The sequence below is a fragment of the Styela clava genome, chromosome 15, assembly GCF_964204865.1.
Source record: "Styela clava chromosome 15, kaStyClav1.hap1.2, whole genome shotgun sequence".
Classification (NCBI taxonomy): Eukaryota; Metazoa; Chordata; class Ascidiacea; order Stolidobranchia; family Styelidae; genus Styela; species Styela clava.
The window spans coordinates 10,770,417-10,791,011 of record NC_135264.1 but is presented as its reverse complement, the minus strand read 5'-3'; the positions used below and the strand labels follow the sequence as shown (position 1 = coordinate 10,791,011).

The 20,595-nt window shown below is 36.7% G+C and overlaps 2 protein-coding genes and 2 pseudogenes across 2 annotated transcripts; 1 reads left to right on the top strand and 3 right to left on the bottom strand.

The window, feature by feature from the left end:
- Positions 1–35: 35 nt before the first annotated feature.
- LOC120333757 (tRNA dimethylallyltransferase-like) lies at positions 36–2,578 on the bottom strand. Its single transcript, XM_039401115.2, has one exon. The coding sequence runs from the start codon at positions 2,047–2,049 to the stop codon at positions 586–588; it is 1,464 nt and encodes a 487-aa protein (XP_039257049.2). The 5' UTR covers positions 2,050–2,578; the 3' UTR covers positions 36–585.
- A 2,397-nt stretch (positions 2,579–4,975) lies between these two features.
- On the bottom strand, positions 4,976–8,403 carry LOC120334015 (aminoacylase-1A pseudogene; annotated as a pseudogene).
- Positions 8,404–10,048: 1,645 nt separating this feature from the next.
- LOC144411835 (aminoacylase-1 pseudogene) lies at positions 10,049–11,250 on the bottom strand (annotated as a pseudogene).
- Positions 11,251–14,209: 2,959 nt separating this feature from the next.
- On the top strand, positions 14,210–17,449 carry LOC120334630 (proteasome subunit alpha type-4-like). The gene is made up of 5 exons (XM_039402135.2): positions 14,210–14,465; positions 15,040–15,232; positions 15,830–16,049; positions 16,531–16,653; positions 17,116–17,449. Exons 1-5 carry the CDS (start codon positions 14,372–14,374, stop codon positions 17,284–17,286), a joined length of 801 nt encoding a protein of 266 aa, XP_039258069.1. The 5' UTR covers positions 14,210–14,371; the 3' UTR covers positions 17,287–17,449.
- Positions 17,450–20,595: the final 3,146 nt, after the last annotated feature.

Here is a 20,595-nt window from a genome sequence, read left to right as displayed (position 1 = left end):
GAATGCTCAAACAAAAGAATATATTAGGTAGTATGCTATGATTGCTAAACAAGAATAGAAAAAAATTGGATTAGTAAATGACAAAATATTTAATTTATAAGCAATTAAATCAAGATGGTGAAGTAAGTGTTCAATATTGAGCCCTAAATTGATAAAGTTGCAAGCTAAGGACTAAGGTATAAGATAAACTACCCTTTTTATCTTAATTAAAATAGACAGTGATTTGTATAAAAAAAATACATTAAAATAGGGTATAATGATGACAAATGACTTCGATTTCAGTAAATTTTACATATTTTTGGCAAGTGTCCCAGAAATATGACTAAAATTGCTAAACATAAAATCAAAAACAATTGATGTTCTTTCAAGGAAGTTTCTAATAGAAGTGGCCAAGAAACAGAAATGGAATTAGAGAGATCTCACAAATCCAAATCCTAGCCAGCATTTTCATATCACACACATTCATTTTCATATGAATTTTGGAAGATACAATTACAAAAGTATTGTATTATAAAAGTTGAATCTACAAATCTACAGTGTACAAAATACCAAATGAGCATGGCAATTTAATTCTAAACCATGATATTACTCATCATTTGCTGTTGATTCAGTTAGAGTTTCTTTTGCCTTTTTTTGCAGTTGTTTTTCATGATTTGAAAGTATATTTACAGTATTTTTCAATTTTCGTTTCTGACTTGCTTGAATTTTTTTGTGACGTTTTGACGTTATATGGATTTGCCATTCTTTATCAGTAATAAAAATCTGTCCATTACATATATGACAAACTCTTTTAACTCGAGGCGATAGATCAGTATTGCTTTCTGCTGTCATTGGTTCAATATTAACAATATTTTTCAATTCATCTAGTTTGAAAATATCACTAGTTTTGTTGATATTCTCAACCCATTCACCCCATTGTAAAGCTGTATGTAATAATTTTAAAGATGGAAAAAGTGCTGTTTTATCCCAAATAGAAGGGTCACTAGAATCAACTGCATAAACAGCAAGGCCATTTTCTCTGTTCACTATTCGATTTCTTATCCATTTTCTCTGATATTTTGCATATTGTCGAGTCGATATTTTCATTCGTTCAATTGATTCATTTAATAAAACATTTCTTTCATTATTATCAGAAACTTCTTTTGTTAAATAATCATGAAATTCTTTAAAACCAATACTTTGAAATATTCCACGCTCATAGTCGGCTTGTAAACCACTTTGCAGGCGGTCTTTATTATAATCCTCATGAAAAAGTTTCAGTTCGTCAATTAATCCCGTTTCTACCATTTTATCCACTCTTTTATTTATTCTTTCATTCAGTATTTCTCTATCACAATCAACATATATTAAACAAGCGTTTTTAAAAAGTAGTGGCCCACCGATTCGTTGATCGCCAGTCTGTAGTTTTAAAATATCACTGTGCTTTTGTCCAGATTGTCGATAAACTTCGATAGATCGGATAATTTTTCGGCGATCGTGTGGGTGAAGTGATAAAGCTCTTTTTGGATCAACTTTATCTAGAATTTCATATAATTCCGTTGATGAAAGAACCTCTAATTCCTTTTTAGAATTATCATCAACTTGCCGCACTGAAGTGTCATCAATTCTTAATTGTTCCTTATTTGTCGGAGTCAAAAACTTCCACAGAATTGCTTCAATGTAATAGTTTGTACCACCACATATTATTGGTAATTTTCTGCGACATTGTATTTTTTCTATTGCTTTTAGAGCTTGTCTTTGAAAATCAATTACTGTGTATTCTTGCAGAGGTGATAGAAACCCAATTAAATGATGCTCACATATTTTTAGTTCTTCCGGTGTAACTTTATTAGTAACAATGTCCAAACCTTTGTAAACTTGCATTGAGTCTGCGTTAATAATTTCTCCATTTACCCTGCTAGCAATATCTAAAGCAAGTTTTGACTTTCCAGCTCCAGTGGCACCCAAAACGACCACAATAGGGCCATCATACATTGACATTTTATTGATATTAAAAAGAGATGAAACTTTGTGCGATTTAATAAATCTAGCCAGTAGATTTAGGAGCATATATTTAGCCAAATACAGAAATCAGAAAATCGAAACTGAAAATTGGCATTTAAACAAATATAAAAAAACAAATCGAAGGCAATAAATTGGTACCGGTACCGTACCGTATTAAAGATGATAATACCGGTAATAATGACTGAATGATAAGTTGACACACAACAAATTCCGAAATTTGCATTCAAGTATTTGTATTCAAGCTCGACATATAATCGTATACGGTAACTGTACTTATGGTACGTAACCCATTAACCTGTTCTGCTCACATTTTCCAGTACGGTATTCATCACCTGACCACGGAACAGAAATAAAAAAATCTTCATGTCTTTGCAGCCACCCCACCACAGTAGCCTACCATGCAGCTGGAACGAATTGCTATTTACCTATTCAATTTATATAACCCGACATCGATTAGTACTGGTAATTGGACAAGAGGACTGCTCATCTATTCTCCACCAGGAAAATATGAAAATCCTTCCTTCCCTGCACCAAGACTGCGCGAAGGAAAACGATCTCCCGCTGCCGTGCCAAGCATCACGTGTGACATCTATAAGTCTCATTAGTGCTGTGTGGTCCGCGGGGCATGGCGCGATAAAATACGGCATGTTTTGATATCAGGGCGTAAGTTATTTAGATTATCATTCAATTAATTTTAAAAAAACACGGACCGATACAGATATTAGAAAAAGTAATTAAAATATGGATGCAGTGAGAACTGCGCACGGAAGCAAAAGTAAATAACAAGGATTGTCCAACATATTTCAGTCTCCAACCCTTCATTCCGATTATATGTATATTTTGATTTTCCCGCAGTAAAATCATACACAAAACACAAACAATGAACACACAGAATATTGGGATAATCGGGGAAACTGGCCAAACCTTTATAGAGGTTTAATACATGTAAATATACATACGCCAGTTTACCCACATTCAACACACAAACATATATACATACAAAAAGACACGAACGGGTATCGTTCGCGTGTAACATAAACACTCGGTAGGTCCCAATCCTAATAAATACACTTTGATAGGACACAATACATTTCGATAGAATGGAATGCATGGCTATGGTATGTGTATCACAACAGTGCTTTTCCTACAAAAATATGGAATAAAAAACACTCGTTGACGTAAAATGGTGATGCTGTAGTTCAATTTCATTGCAAAAAAAACATAGTGACAAAAAATTGATACTAAAAAAACGAGCTCTGTAAATAGATTGAATGTTTCATAACACCTTATGCACAAACATAGATTGGGGTATCGGGCTCTTTTGTCGTTTTCGATTAGTTCAATTTAAAACCATTGTATCCGTTCCAATGCCTCCAACATTAATATCGAATTTTCACGAACGACCTCGCAAAACACCCGTAACACTAACAGATCGTCTACCATTGTTGCAACTGAATGAAGCCCACTGCCTGCCAGTCATCATTAGGTTCATTTTTCAGTCTTTTTTAAAGCGGTTAGAATAGCGCCGGTTAGTAAAAGCAAAATGGGTGAGCAAAAATATAGCCCAAGACGTGACAGAACTAAACAAACAAGAAAACGGCAAACTGCGATCACTTGATTGCCGTGCCATTAATGTTATAGCCTAGTTACGGGAGGACTGATACTGCACTAATCTAATATATATGCCGGTTATCACAACTTACCATCCGCTGTATAACCCACTTTTTCGTACAGATTAGCAATATCTATAAATTGCGAATTTCCACTAGCCTAAATCAGCAACCTGGGTGAAAAAAAACGTAAAATAAAAGTATTTCGACACTTTAAATTTTTTTTGCAGTTACTACGTGACGAAGTAATTACATAGTAACAAAATTATGACGTAATAATAGCTTCACAAATTTCAATTCATGATGCCAGATTTTTAAAATATCAAAAACAGACGAACAAAAATAAAATCAACCAATCATTTTATTTCGGTATTCTGACATAAATCAAAACAACACAAAAAGGGAACAAACAGACAAAACACAGAGATACCCGGAAGACGAGCATAACTATGAATAAAGTTTAAAAAAACGTACAAGTGCGCGCCCACTTACGAACAAAAACAATGCGCAAAAGAGTGAACACGATTTAAATCGTTAAATTTAAAAATACTTTTAAATCAAATTGAAATGAGAAAACATACGAGAACAGGAGAAATGTTTACAATCTTTCCGCTATTATTATATCGTGGACAAGGAATGCACGCCGTTTGGCTACTTAACATGGATATACAAAAAAATGAAATAAAAACGCAAACGTTGCAGTGCAATTAGAAAAGTAGGCGTTGAAAATAATTTTATATACACGTATCATCACTATGGAACACGTGAACCGTTATAAACAAATGCCTAAAACCACATAAACATAACATTTATCTCGGGCACCTTAACACGCAGTATATGTGAAAAGGACATGAATACTATTTTAATTCAACAGGTTTAACCTTAACCACCTACGATTCAGAGTACAGATAGATAATTTTAGTCTATTGCAGATTTTCGGGACTATATTTAACTACTGCAAATGAACGAACTCTTCGGAAGACAAATCTTTTTTTAATTCATACCCAAATTTCCGAAACACAATTAAAAACTGACTAACACCAAGCAAATGAACGTGATGCATGAGTTATTAACACCGATGTCTAATAAAATGGCCAAATAATTGGACCAGTACTTTTTAATAGATAACATTGATGTATTTTTCGTACTTATTCATTTATTTTAGAGCAGGTTACGACCATGACATGTAACGTGTTGATATGTAAATATATGGTAACAGTCACGCAATATGTTTCAATTTATTCGGATTTCCAAATTATATATATTTATTCACGATATAACGACTACTAGTAGGTACCGCGTTTCCCCGAAAATAAAACAGTGTCTTATTTCAATTTCTTTTCAAAAAATACCACTAGGGCTTATTTTCGGGGGATGTATTTTATTTTCATTTATCAAAATACAAAATTACAAACTATAGAGATTTACAAATTATAAAAATATGAAAACCGCTATCCATTTACTTAAATGAAGAGCACTGCTTTTGAGATTGCTTTTTCGTGTTCCAAATGTTCAACATTAGTCGTGTATTGCACATTGCTCATTAGCCCAGCGCCCGATTTGACAGCTCTATCTGATCGTGTCTTTTCGCTTATATTCTTTGTCACAAAGTGCGGTGTATATAAAGCATATTCAGAACTTTAGCAACTTTCCAGAACTTCTATCTCGTATTTTGTCATTTTATTATACCAGGGCGAAGCTTTAAATATGTTACAGTATTTATCTTATCTAACACTTCGAAATGCCCGGACGCTGACAATATAACTGACATGATTTGTACTTAAGTTTTATTTCTCTTTGAGTGCATGTTCGACTTTTTGAATTGTTATATCTAACTTCGTGGTACAATGCTTCATTTTCGGCCATTCAGAATTGATGACTGATGAATATCTTACTCATTCAAATATAGGAGCCTAAAATCAATTAAATGAAGCAATTCGGCAATGCGATTTCTTTTGTTTAACACAGGTCAAAATAATAATGATACATAAATACTGTAACTATATCTTTGTAAGCATAAACTTGAGCAGCCTATATTGATATAACTAGACGAAATTGAAATGTATTATGTACATGTAAATGTAAAATTACGAACATGGGCTAGCTAGAAACAGTTTGCGCGTAAAAATATACAGGGGGAATACAAAAACATTCAACATTTCTAACAAAATATCAACTTCAATTTAAATATAATGAACAATGAATGTGAGTGATATAGATCGTACGGTAATTTATGATTGTTATTTTGATATACTCATATATATCCTAATAACCTATGAAATTCCGCGTTTCGTCATATGCATTCGTGGTTCATTCAACTTTTTCTCTGATGAAATTGTGTCCGTGATAGACGTTCGCCAGTTTCAATCATATATGATAGCAGTATTGCTTACGTGGTCGCTGGGGATATATTTATATATATTAGGTTTTTAACAAAAACACAACGCAAAGGACAAATACATAGGAAAAACAATAATAGGTTGACAAAAACCTCTAATGATGTTTAATAAACACGCTCAAAATATGATATATATATGCTGGGGTTTGTGAAGTTTAACAACAGTCTCTTTTGCATTGAGAAATTGCTAACAACAGGTTCCCTTGTTTCAAAAAAATAATAAAAACACTCAAAAACGGATTTACTGAGTATCACGACATTCCAAGAACGGGTTCGCGCAAACCCAACTGTATATATATATTTGGTATATATGTGTAAGTTAACACTTCAAGTTCGCAATGGCCGAAATTATGTCGCAGTAAAGCTCGATTCCTTCCAAAAACACACTCTCGTTCAAAAACTCATTGTTATCATGAAGAAGAATAGGTGTATTTCGCATTGGACTGAATCCAATAACTTGATAACCTCGTTCACGAAGAAATCGCCCATCAGTACAGCCACAGAATATTTCTTTTGTATACTGAAGGTTTCTTTCATGAAAGGCGAATGTAAAAGCTCGCCACCATGGGTTTGTTTGATCTGCAGTTGTGATTGTTTGACAGGTATCTTTACATTCAAACTCAGACGTTACGTCGTTTCCTGCTTCGTTGCACCACGAGGCAATTTTTTCTTCCAACGCTTTCAGATCAATCGTTGGCGGAAGCCTGATATCGAAAGTGGCTACAATTTCTCCAGGCACTACATTCTGATGGACTCCTCCTTTAATCATAGTCAAGTTAACTGTAGTAACATCTCCTAATGTTAGACCAGGATTGTTGCTTAGTCGATTTTCCTCTGAAGTTCTAAATGCCAGAAAATTATCGATGACATTTTGCAATTTTTCAGCAGCAGTGCCTTGTATAAATCGCGATCCATGACCTGGGCTTCCCTTGCACTTGATGTGTACCACCCACATCAATCTTTCACCATAGAAAACAGAATAATTATTATCCGAATTAGCAATCCCTTCGTCCAAAGCCAGACCTACGTTCATGACACTGAATTCAGGTGTGTCTAGAAAAAGCTTCATTCCCATGTCGCCATTATTGATTTCCTCATCAGGAACAAATGTGAGATGAATCGTACGTTCAAATGTTTGTTTTTTTTGTTTTCGTCAATATTCTCAATGCTTCCAGGTACTGTATGCCGACACATTTCATGTCCTGAGCGCCTCTACCATATATATTTCCTTTGTCGTCCTTATGAGCTTCCCATGGATCAAATTTCCAGTCGTCTTCAAACACCGGAACAACATCTACATGAGAATTAAGTAAAATCGACGGCAATTTTTTATTTCGACCTGGTATTGTCATAACCACAACCTCTCGGTCCTTGTCAATCTTTACATGCTTTGCGTCAATGCCAAGTTCTTCCGCGTAATCATCCAAAAACGAAACTGCGGATGCATAATCCGGATTCGGATGCACTGTTTTGATCTGTAAGTATTCACGAAACTTACGAACTGCTAACTTTTCATTCATATTATTCTGTACAAAAGTTGAACAGTTATATGCATACGATAGTACGCTAGTAATGTTTGCCTATCCGATAGGCAAACATTACTAGCGTACTAATGATCACGCCATCATGGCACTACTAAGTGCAAATTCGTATATTTCTAGGCCGTAATGCAAATGCACGTGAAGTAATATCTACCATAGCTGGCATAATAACACCGCTTCAATATTCAACATCAATCTGATTACCCTAATAGGGCCTATATTATCCTAGAAACCCCTGCTGTCTTAGCGGTAGCCTATATTTAGTTAAAGAACAGAGTCTTTTACGGCAAACTATAATCACTTATTCCCGCTATGGACGCACAATGTTTGCAGCTACGCCCAAATAAACACAAACATTTCATCCCTCGGGATCACATTTGTTCATTTACCAATAGCCGTCTGCGAGATTTTATACAAGCAACCATCCCAATTAAATGATTATATAATTAGGAACATTAAAGCCCAAGTTTGAAATGGGCGCTATATAATCTTACACTGAGCGATAGTTGAGAATTATGATCAAAATATATTCAATTTAAAAGTAAGCATACACTCTACCGGCCTACTGTATTAATCAGAATAGGTTTTTTTTCTCTCAAAAAAAATTACAATCGTAAAACAAGAACCACGCTGAGAATAAAACAAGAGACCAGACAGCAACACAAGATCTCAATCATATAAACCAGGGGTGGCCAACCTGCTTTCGATCGACTAAAATCTTCAAAATATATCGCGATCGGCTGATCGGTAATAAGGTCATACACAAAAACGAATGAGCACTGAAAGTGCAGATAACTGCACACACGCATACAAAAAATTCCACCGCTGTCAATAAGGAGGCTTTGTGGGCACATTATTACTAAAATCGACACCAAATTTTTTTTTTTTTTTTATGTTCCATTTAAGTTGTTGATTTAATTATTTAATTGTACCCGGAGTAAATGTTTCATCATTTAATTCAGATTTATTTAATATCATACAATTCAGATCCAGGGCCTGCCTAATTTTTAGTCGTAAGTGTTGAAAATTCTTTAAGAAACTTTGCAAAGTATTCATGTATTATATAAACAGCGAAATATAAATATTCTCAAACCATGAATGTTACATGACTGCTCAAACTTCAGTATCTAATTTACAATTTCCTCCAAATGCGATTCTTCGCTTGCTTAGATTTAGAACAAATTGGGCATTTTGATGCCACAGCTACCATTGCGAATAAAGTTTATCACAGTACTCTTGGAGTGAGACAATAAGTTTCGCGTACTGCAGAAGTTATTGTAGGATCGTTTGTCAGTCTAGACATGCGATATTCGGCACTTCATTTTTAAACCTTGTCAGAGGTAAAACTTGAATTTGTCACGTAATCGGGCTTGCTTTTGCATTTGCTTGTATTTGTTACCTTATCGGAATTGCCCAGACTCAAATACTGTATGTGTATATTGTATTTTGCGCATGTAAAGTACCGTATTCTTCCTGTTGTGAAACACGCAACTGGTTCTAGGCAATCAACTGGTTTAAACACTTCGCCGAAGTTCTTTACGATTAAAAGACTATAGTACTGTTTCAAAACAAATCTGGCCCGGGCAACGAAACTGCATAATTAAGTGGCAACTTTTCGGTATCTCCCAATAAAATTCATTCAGAGTCTATTACTCATTCGCATACCCGACATAGACTTTTAAACGGGCTAACGGCCGTTTTCCATCAGATTAAGTCATTTTAATCAACTTTCCTCTCCCTCAAGATACCAGTAGATATGGAAATTTTATCATACTATGATCAATCGAGGTGCGAACGCTCATACTACAACAGAGCACGTTATGATTTTGCTTGGTAATGTGTTGGCTGATTGATTACTTATTTGTAGTCATCAAAAATTCGAACTATTTATTACTGATTCCAGAGCATAAGCTTTAGTGTAACAGTGTAGCGTTGTTTTTCGGCATTTTTTGCCCTTCAATTTTGATTTAAAAGCAATTTGCGACGTTGCGGGAAATATTTAGAATTATATGAAATATTTTTAAGACAGAACTGGGCATTTAATAGATTGAAAAATGTCTCGTAGATACGATTCACGAAAGACGATATTTTTTTCCAGAGGGACGGCTTTACCAAGTCGAATACGCAATGGAAGCGATTGGTCATGCTGGTGATTATGTTAAATCAGTGAAAATTCAATTTAATGATAAATTTAGGGTTTGGCAACAAGTTTACTCTGAATAACATATGGAAATGAGCTAGAGGACATCGAAGATAACAATGAACAAAAACCCCTCATTCACGAGACAATCTGGTGGCGTTTGAACGTTCATATCGCCACAAAACCGATTTGCATCGAACTCGCTAACAACAGGTTCCCTTATTTCAAAAAATAATACCGAACTAAAACAAAAACACTCAAGAACGGGTTCACTGATTATCACGACATTCCAAGAACGGGTTCGCGCAAACACCCTGAATCACACCACTGTATATATTTGGTATATATGTGTAAGTTAACACTTCAAGTTTGCAATGGCCGAAATTATGTCGCAGTAAAGCTCGATTCCTTCCAAAAACACACTCTCGTTCAAAAACTCGTTGTTATCATGAAGAAGAATAGGTGTATTTCGCATTGGACTGAATCCAATAACTTGATAACCTCGTTCACGAAGAAATCGCCCATCAGTACCGGCACAGAAAATTTCTTTTGTATAGTGCAGGTTTCTTTTATGAAAAGCGAATGTAAAAGCCCGCCACCATGGATTTGTTTGATCCGCAGTTGTAATTGCTTGACACGTATCTTTACATTCAAACTCAAATGTGACGTCATTTCCGGCGTCTTTGCACCAAGAGGATATTCTGCTTTCGAACGCTTCCAAGTCAATCGTTGGCGGGAACCTGATATCAAAAGTGGCTACAAATTCTTCAGGTACTACATTCGGTTGCACTCCACCTTTGATCATGGTCAAGTTAACTGTAGTAACATCTCCTAATGTTAGACCAGAATTGTTGCATAGTCGCTTTTCTTCTGATGTTCTGAATTCCTGAAATTTATCGATAACATTTTGCTATTTTCCAGCAGCAGTGCCTTGTATAAATCGCGATCCATGACCTGGATTTCCTTTGCACTTGATGTGCACCACCCACATCAATCTTTCACCATAGAAAACAGAATAATTATTATCCGAATTAGCAATCCCTTCGTCCAAAGCCAGGCCTACGTTCATGGCACTGAAAACAGGTGTGTCTAAAAAAAGCTTCATCCCCTTGTCGCCATTATTGATTTCCTCATCAGGAACAAATGTGAGATGAATCGTACGTTCAAATGTGTTTCTTTTTTAGTTTTCGTCAATATCTTCAATGCTTCCAGGTACTGTATGCCGACGCATTTCATATCCTGGGAGCCTCTACCATATATATTTCCTTTTTCGTCCTTATGAGCTTCCCATGGATCAAATTTCCAGTCGTCTTCAAACACCGGAACAACATCTATATGAGAATTAAGTAAAATCGACGGCAAGTTGGGATTTCGACCTGGTATTGTCATAACCACAACCTCTCGGTCCTTGTCAATCTTCACATGCTTTGCGTCAATGCCAAGTTCTTTCGCGTAATCATCCAAGAACGAAACTGCGGATGCATAATCCGGATTCGGATGCACTGTTTTGATCTGTAAGTATTCACGAAACTTACGAACTGCTAACTTTTCATTCATATTATTCTGTACAAAAGTTGAACAGTTATATGCATACGATAGGCCAACATTACTAGCGTGCTGGTGATCACGCTAATGGCACTACTAAGTGCAAATTCGTATGCTTAAGGTTGTAAGGCAAATGTACGTAAAGTTATATCTACCATAGCTGGCATGAATAACAATACCACTTCTATATTCGACACCAATCTGATCTAGCGACTGGCGAAATTCTATAAACCCATGCGGTTTTAGAGGTAGGCTATATTATATTTGGATAAGGCACAGAGTCTTTCAAGGCAAACTATAACTACTTATGGACGCACAGTGTTTGCAGCTACGCTCAAGTAAACTCAAATATTGCTAAATAAACAAATGTTTCATCCCTCGGAATCACATTTGTTCATTTACTTATGGTATAGCCAGTAGTGGGATTCAAATTTTTGGTCAGCCGGTTTCATCACAAAAGTCATATTTTTTCAGCCGGTTCTGTTACAAAAGTCATTGACAATAACTAGTAATGCTAACCGGTTCTCTGATCTCAAAAAATTCCGTGAATCCTCAATGAGCAATATCGTTTTAGAAACGTTATGCAGTGGTTTAGTTCAGTCTTCACAAACTAGGGGCCGCGGCCCCGCAAAGGGCCGCGAAGCGACTTTTATTTTGAACAAAAAATTCACGATTCCCAGTGAATACATCATCCTATACCGTTGTTCATTATAATTGAGGCCTGCATTAACAAACAGCGAGCTACGACTGGACTTGCTGTGCGGCAAAAATCATTCGCATCCATCACACTGATTGATGAGTGAAGTTCATCTGAACAAATTCGTGTTTGTTTTTGTTACCGAATAGGCCCACTAAAAGATGAAAATTTACCGTATCATAAAAATATCTAAAATGTATATTTCGAACTGTTTAGCATTATTAACCCTTTCCGTGCGGTGGGCACGTATACGTACCCACGACAAAACTCGCTAGATTGCGGCGGGTACGTTGATGTACTCCACTGTTTTATTTAGCAATCGGTCGCAAACTGTTGGTCTAGTTTTTCCGGGTTTTAGTTTATTGATAAGAAGTCTTCTTCGAGATTAACATAAGCGACGGTAAATCTCGCTTTCGTTTACCATGGGAATTTTATTTGCGGCGGAACGAGGGAGTGTTTTTGAAATTTATGCAAATTTCGGTGTTTTTTGGGTGGTAATAGAAGACATATTATCCCTTCCATCTACCAAAGTATTTTGAGTTAGATAACGAAATTGCTACAGCAATATTATGCTATTGTTTGCCAACCAAGAAGCGGTAACAGTAAAGGATTTAGCAAATATTTCTATTTTTTATCACGGTTTGAAGTTTCAACACCCAAGAAGAAAAAATGCCCTTTTTCTATCCGGTTTGTGACTCAGACCACCCCTTTAAAAAAAAATTTTTTTTTTAATCGCCAGTTGCAAGCTCTTTAAATAAGCTTTCCAACGAGCCGTCAGTGGGCAGCAGAGGATCATTACTTTTTCGTTAGTCGATCGATTAGTTGTGGGGGTACAAATGCATAAAATCGGGGTAGCAAATACGATTATTTAATAAAAAATAAAAATCGCATGGAAAGGGTTAACGTGAACAGAGGCCGCGAAAAATTTTACAATATTGAAAGGGCCGCGAGCTCAAAAGTTTGGGAAGCCCTGGTTTAGTTCGTGAAGGTCACTAAGCCTTTTAGTGTCGTGGTCGAATTGATGAAACTATTAAAATACCTGGAAACACGTGACTTGGACACGGCAATAGTAGCCCAGATTCGTGGGACACGTCCGGGATAACCTGACTTCGATAAAATTTTGTAGTGTTTGGTTTTATTGCTTCTTCACACATATTTCGGTTACAATAAACGCACCTTGAGTCCGCTAAGATTTTCGCTAGTGAGAAATAGCCCGCGACCAAAAAAGGTTAGGAAACGCTGTGCTAAGACATCATGAAGCTTCCTACGAGAATATATACAAGCAGCTATCTCGATTAAATGATTATATATCTAGGAACGTCAAAGCCTAAGTTTGAAATGGGCGCCATATAATTTTACACTGAGCGATAGTTTAGGATTCTGATTAATGATCAAAATATATTCAATTTAATATTACACCCTATCCGACTACTGGATTAATCAGCATGAGTATTTTGATTCCAAAAAAATGACAATCGTAAATCCAAAACCACGCTGAAAATAAAACAAGAGGCCAGACAGCAACACAAGATCTCAATTATATGAAGGAACAGGATTATTTTTTCCATTCTTTCCTTCCTTATCGACAACCGATTTCCTATGCCGCAATGGTTTCACCGCGAACTCCCGATCAATTAGACTACTTGCACAAATAAGACTCAATTGCAGCAAGTATACATTGCTGCTGAAATTATGTCATAGAGATAGTTTACATCAATCATATACCACCACAAAATAATATATATCACATTAAAAAAGCTCAATGAAACTAATCGACATGATGGCAGAAGTCTCCGCCAAACAAGTGCTAAATTTAACTGTTCAACCAATATTACCATATAGTATTCGTATTTATTTACGATTCAATCACTTTGCCGAAGGCCTTCAGAATTAAAAGTACTGTTTCAAAACAAATCTGGCCCGGCGAACGAAACTGCATAATTAGGTGGCAATTTGAATTGGAAACCTTTTGGTATCTCCCGAAAAAATTCACTCGGAGTCTATTACCTATGCTATTCGCATACTCGACATGGACTTTTAACAAGGCCAACGGTAGAATAAGTCATTTTAATCGCTTTTTCTCTCCCTGAAGATATCGGTAGATACAAAAATAGAATCGTACTATCATCAATCGAGGTGTAAAAGCACGAACTGAAAAAAAAGCACATACCACAACAGCGCACCCAACGATTTTGCTTAGTAATGTGTTGGTTGACTGGTTATTAATTTGCGGAGTCATCTAATAATCCGAAGCGTTTGTTGCTGCTTCCAGAGCATAGGGTACCTGTAGTATATCATTATAGTGTTATTCTTCGGCGTTTTTTAATTATTTTTTCTTTCAATTCTGATTTAAAAGCAATTTGCGACGTTGCGGGAAATATTTTGAATTATATGAAATAATTTTAAGACAGAACTGGGCATTTAATAGATTGAAAAATGTCTCGTAGATACGATTCACGAACGACGATATTTTCTCCAGAGGGACGGCTTTACCAGGTTGAATACGCAATGGAAGCGATTGGTCATGCTGGTGAGTATGTTAAATCAGTAAAAGAACCATTCAATGATAAATTAAAAGCTTACCAACATCAGTTATAACCATTAGTACAAACCCCTCCTTCACGAGACAATCTTAAGTTCACGGTAGACATAGATAGATTCAATTCATCCGAAGAAAATAAATATACTGTAGCATTCAAGAGTTTTTGTCAAGTCGGCAGTAACGAATTTTGGTCACATCTTGGCTTACACAGGTCATGATTAATTTGTATCATACCGTGGTTCGTACAGTTTTATGGATCTGTCGTCAGGCCATTGTTTTCTGTCACAAATACTGTATCTGAATATTGAGACATTCTCGAAATTGGATACCGGTAACTGTGCCCTACTGATAAGCCAAATAAGTGTTTGGACTTAACTGCCTAGTCAACCTACTGGATCAAGTATAGTTTAGTACCACATGCACTTTTAGTGGGCCTAACATAACAAATTTTGTCACGTCATAGAGCTTGCCAAAGTATAGCTTCACATACGCTCATATGCATGTGGTACTAAACTATACCAGACCCAACCTACTGACATACAATTTGCTCATTTTATTTCAGGTACTTGTCTCGGGATTCTTGCAAATGATGGAATTCTCCTCGCAGCAGAGAAGCGAAATATTCACAAATTATTAGATGAAGTCTTTGAATCTGATAAAATCTATAAACTGGATGAAAACATTGCATGTAGCGTTGCAGGAATAACCTCAGATGCAAATGTTCTAATAAATGAACTGAGAGTTATAGCTCAAAGGTATATTCAATAGTAAGGTGCATTTCTAGCAATCAATACAACTTGAACTTTTGTTTTTTAAAAATAGACGAATTGTAGGAGCACCGTTGTTTTAACTACTTGCGCTGGGCTAATTGTCATCATTACTGTGAAGTGGAATTTTTTATGTGGTGATTTTTCCGATTAGCTCAATGAGTCAATCGTCAAATGATATAAAACAGGGCCATACATAGTGGGTTCTCAAAGTGCTCCATACGGAGCCCCAGGGCTAATTTATTAATTACAGAGCAGCAAATACATTCGAGTCATTAAATAAAGTAATCTCAGTTTACTCAGTGACATTAATTCGTAACCAACAATGTTTTTATTCTTGTAAATTTATTATGAGGCTAAGTATATAATGGTCAATCTTTTCACGGACTTCATAACACCAAAAGTTTGAGAACCCCTGCCATACATATTATGTCAGAAACCTAATTTTCTTAACATACAGGACCCATTGCCCAACTTGAATTTGACCCTCTTAAAGGATCTTGACAGCTCAATATTTATATAGAATTTGTGTTATTATTGTACATAGTTAGCTCACTAAACTAAATAGTATCTCTTTAACTTTAGATATATGATTCAATACCAGGAGCCCATTCCAATAGAGCAGCTTGTTGTCAGTTTATGTGATATAAAACAAGCATATACACAGTTTGGAGGTCTTCGACCATTCGGAATATCTGTTTTATACATGGGATGGGACAAGCATCATGGATTTCAACTTTACCAATCAGATCCGAGTGGGAATTTTGGAGGATGGAAGGCTACATGTATTGGACATAATAGCCAGGTTTGTTTCAGATAACATGTTTTGCTTTCAATTGTGACACTAGGTTAAAACACACTTAACAAGAGAAAAGGAAGAACATTTGAATATATGATCTTGTGATATCACAAATAATTTCAACAAATTTCGGATATAAGTATGTCCTGCATGGCTGAAGATTTTCTAAATTAAATATCTATCCACTATTTGTTATTTTTTGTTAGTATGGATGCTTATTGAAATTAATGACAGTGATCTTTCTCTTCTGGCACACATGGTCGTATAAATAATGTAGTTGTTTTAGATATTTGGTTTTCTGAATACAGTTTGGGAAGTTAAGAAGAACCACCGTCTTGAACATGCATTAAAATAAACCGTAATCAAATATGTGTTATTTTCATCATTATATTCATCATATATTCATCTGAGGATAGGACAATATGAATATTCTAACACAAAGTTTTTTTATACTGAATAAATTAAGTTATTCAACATATTTTTCAAGGCTGCTGTATCCATGTTGAAGCAAGAATACAAGGAAAATGATACGACAATCACAGGTGCATTGAAACTTGCTGTGAAAGTTCTCAGCAAAACACTTGACACGAATAAATTAACATCTGAAAAGGTGATATTGGATTTATTTTATTATAACACAAGTATTCAAATACCAAAACTTAATTTCATATATTTTACTCTAGGTATTTGATTATATTGAAACGATATTCGACATATGTAAAATGTCAATATAGACTCTTGGATTTGAAACCAGCGACTGTATTAGCAGAACAGGGTTGGAAACCACTTCCTTAAGAGCATGTTTTACCATGACTAATGCTTGTAGCAACCAATTGGTGTATGACCTTCTAAATTGTTACGTGTGATTTGGTGTGAAAAAGGTATTTGTTTGTTAGTCCAACGGGTCATCAACAAAAGCCATCATCCATGTTAATTTTGGATAGGAAATCTATTAAAAATCTCGAAATTTACAAAAATTCTTAAACTTGTATAACGTCCCACAACAGGCATCAGCATGACCGTATACAGTTTGCTTACAGAAATTGACTGACAACTGTTCTATTCTTTACAGGTTGAGATGGCTACATTAACCAGAGTAGACGGCAAGACTGTCATAAAAATTCTGCCGAATTCTGTCATTGACAAAGAATGTAAAGTATATGAGGAAGAAAAAGCGAAGGAAGAAGCTGAAAAAAGGGAAAAAGAGAAAAGATTAACTCCTAAAAAGACTCCAAAGAAGTGATTCTGAACATTGACTGAATAGATAATTAATATTTTGATACTTTTTTCGAGTTCCAATCTGAAGGCTGCTTTCATATGCCAAGATTCAGGCAATACATGTCGCACAAGCATGCCGCAATATGATTCGGATATGTGAATAAAAGCTAGTAATATTGTTCATATAAGTGTTGCAAATTTGGAAGGATGTTTCTGAATTCTAAAAGGTTTTGTAGTTAAAGAATAGAAATAACTAGTTCATAATTTTACACTCCATATGTATAGTCTACATCTCTAAGCTTCAGAATACAAAATTTACCACCCCACTCGAAGAGCTAATGTAGGTACATAGACTACGGCAGTGGCGGCGCGTGGTCATTTTGACAACCGGGGCAAGCAACTGCGGGACCAAGTCACCCCCATCTACGGGGACAGGATGAGCGCTGTAAGTTCTCCCATCATTTTATGAGTATAAAAACCATTCCATCGGTAACAACCAATCGGCAAAAGCGACAATTTTTAACGATAAGAAAGTGTCTTTAAAACCGGTCCAAGTCAAGGGATTAATAAATATAGACATAGTTTATTTTGAAACCTCTTTCAAAAGGAAAGGCAATATTTACCCAGATAAATATAATGACATATTAATAGAAACTTCGGGAAAGCAGACAAAACCTAAAATAAGGTTTAAAACGTTACTATGAAGAAAGGAAAGTTAATGCAAAGATAAGGACATGCGTCGCTCACTCATAGATATATATGCTGCTAGACTTCTACTGCTTGAACATATATGCAACACGCCGCGGTTTCTTGGAAGCAAAATGCTCAATAACGCGCTGATTAAAGTCATGCATCCCAGAAATAACGTCTCTGTGAATGGATAAAACAGCCAAGGAATTTAATCTATCTTGCTTCATTGTGTTTCTGAGATACGTTTTAATACGCTTCAGCGTGCTGAATGTTCGCTCTGCGTCGGCGGAAGAAATAGGCGACGTCAAAATGATGTCCAGAAATTTTGCAGACGCCGCAAAGGTAGTTACTAGAGTGTTATCTATGAGGAACCCATAGAGCGCGCAAGTTGATGTGATGTTCGAAAAAGTTTGATTGGTGTATATACATCGCAATTCATTTTCCAATTTACCCACGTTTATCATGGGGTAAAATTTGGAGACAGTAGCCAACGAATGGATGGGAAATTGACGTGCAAATTTTGAAAAATTTTTGGGGTTCATCAAAGAGAACGCGGCAAGGTGTTCAGTGTGCAGACGATCGCCTATTTGATTCACCAGAATGTCACAGCATTCCTTTGCAGACAAAATCAAACGCTGCGTTGTTTGCCCGCGGCGTAAAGAAGCACTCCATGTGTCGTCGTATTTTATTGTTTCCCGGATACGAGATACAGCATCGCAGAAGTCTGAAATACACGACTGCACAGACGCTCCATCCATTAGCCTTGACTGCAATGCGCCGTATAATACATCCACGTGATAGAATATTGTGGAGAAAAAAGCGAGAAAAAATGAAAACTCACCATCTTCTAGCAGACGCTTTAGACCTGCCGCCTCCCTCAAAGAGCGTTCGTCCCAAACCGGAGAGCTCTGAATGCCATTGAAACACTCAATGAGCTCAGACCTAATTTCGGACACGCCCTGCACCACGCGTGATTGGAAGTTCCAACGTGTTGGTGCACAAGCTGGGAGACGGCGGCTACATATCTGGCGAAGGAGGTCAGAGCGCTTCGGCGAAACGGAAAAAAATGAAGAAAACCCCGAAACATTTGCAAAAAATATACGGACGAGAGGGGTATCAAGACACATATTTTTAATAACGAGGTTAAATTGGTGTGCATAACAATGTAAAAAATGCGCATGAGGAAAATCTTCTTTTATATAAACTTGAACACCATGTTTCGACCCACTCATGACTGCCGCGCCGTCATAAGTTTGAGCTATCAATTTTGACTTCGCGTTGTAAGGCTGTAACACTTCTTTCAGTACAGCCGATATCCCGCAAGCCGTGCGATCAACGATTGGTACAAAGCTGTGAAATCTTTCGGTAGGTTTACCATCTTTCACAAACCGAAAAATCACAGCCAGTTGGGAAACGCACGTGATGTCAGTTGTCTCGTCAGACTGAATCGAAAGGAACTGGCAATTCTCAATTTCCAGAGCCAAATGTTGTAAATAAATTTTATACATTGAGTCGAGCAAATCATTTTGGATATCCTTAGATGTCCCTTTCGAAACAGTTGCGGCATCAAGATGATCTCTCAATACTGTATCTAGGGATGCGGTGTATTCCACCATATCCAAAAATACTCCTCTATTAGAAGAGCCAGCCCGTTCATCGTGCCCACGGAGGGACAGCTCGTGACAACCAATGAACTTCAAAACATCTATCAATCGACCGAGAACATGGCGGTTTTTCTCGACGTTTTGGTTGTGCCGACGAATAGAAACCGCGCGTCCTTCATCCAACTGTGCTGCAATATTAACATTTCCGAATGTTCGGTATTTTACTGCATTGTCCAGATGCTCCATAGAAGATTGATGATCCCTGTGCATTTTTGTCCTCGCTGTAACACAACCATTCGTGTTTGTTATACCAAGTTTCTGCGCAGAATGTACGCCGACGCTTTCCTCCGTCATGGGATTGTTCCAGTGAACAATTTTTCGGTTGATAAGGCCCAAGACGTTGTACCTCTAATTTTTGTTCCAGCGGCAGCTGCGAAAACGGAGTGCGAAGTAGTGCATCAACCTTATTCATTATGAGGTCTAAGGCTAAGAAATGCGAAGCCGGAAAGAAGTGAGGAGCTCAAAAGGAATGTGGAAAATCGAAAGCAAATGGACTAAAGGTCTCTAACTGATTCAAATAGCGAAACAAGCGACAAAAACCAAGGCGAGGAAACTATCAACTCTTCAAGCAACCAACGAACAAGAAGGAATGCGTGAATATGTCAACACGTTGTTGTAAGAAACGTCGGCATTGTGTCGTCATAATTTCGGGGCTAGCCCCGATCGGCCCCGATGATTTAGTAAAAGAAACAGAAAACAAACGAGACAAACGCGGCGAGTGGAAGATAAAAGAGAGAATACGATATACAATGAGCAACCGGGGCAAAATCGGCGTCGCCCCGTCGACGTTCGGCGAAGGCTTTGCGAGCGAAAAATGAACCATGTCGGGAGAATATGGCTAGTGTAGACAGTCTGTGCAACCGATATTGAGGCCCTACGGCATATAAAAGTGGGGAGGTCAAATAGAACCTGTGCTTGGCAGGATGAACAAAGATTCAAATAGGGAGAATTTTACGATCTGCCTCAAAGCTTTAAATACC

Coding starts and splice junctions, on each gene's coding strand:
- LOC120333757 (XM_039401115.2), bottom strand. CDS start 2,049: ATGCTCCTAAATCTACTGGCTAGATTTATTAAATCGCACAAAGTTTCA.
- LOC120334630 (XM_039402135.2), top strand. CDS start 14,372: ATGTCTCGTAGATACGATTCACGAACGACGATATTTTCTCCAGAGGGA. Junction 14,466..15,039: donor GGAAGCGATTGGTCATGCTG/GTGAGTATGTTA, acceptor ATTTTATTTCAG/GTACTTGTCTCGGGATTCTT. Junction 16,050..16,530: donor GTATTGGACATAATAGCCAG/GTTTGTTTCAGA, acceptor ATATTTTTCAAG/GCTGCTGTATCCATGTTGAA.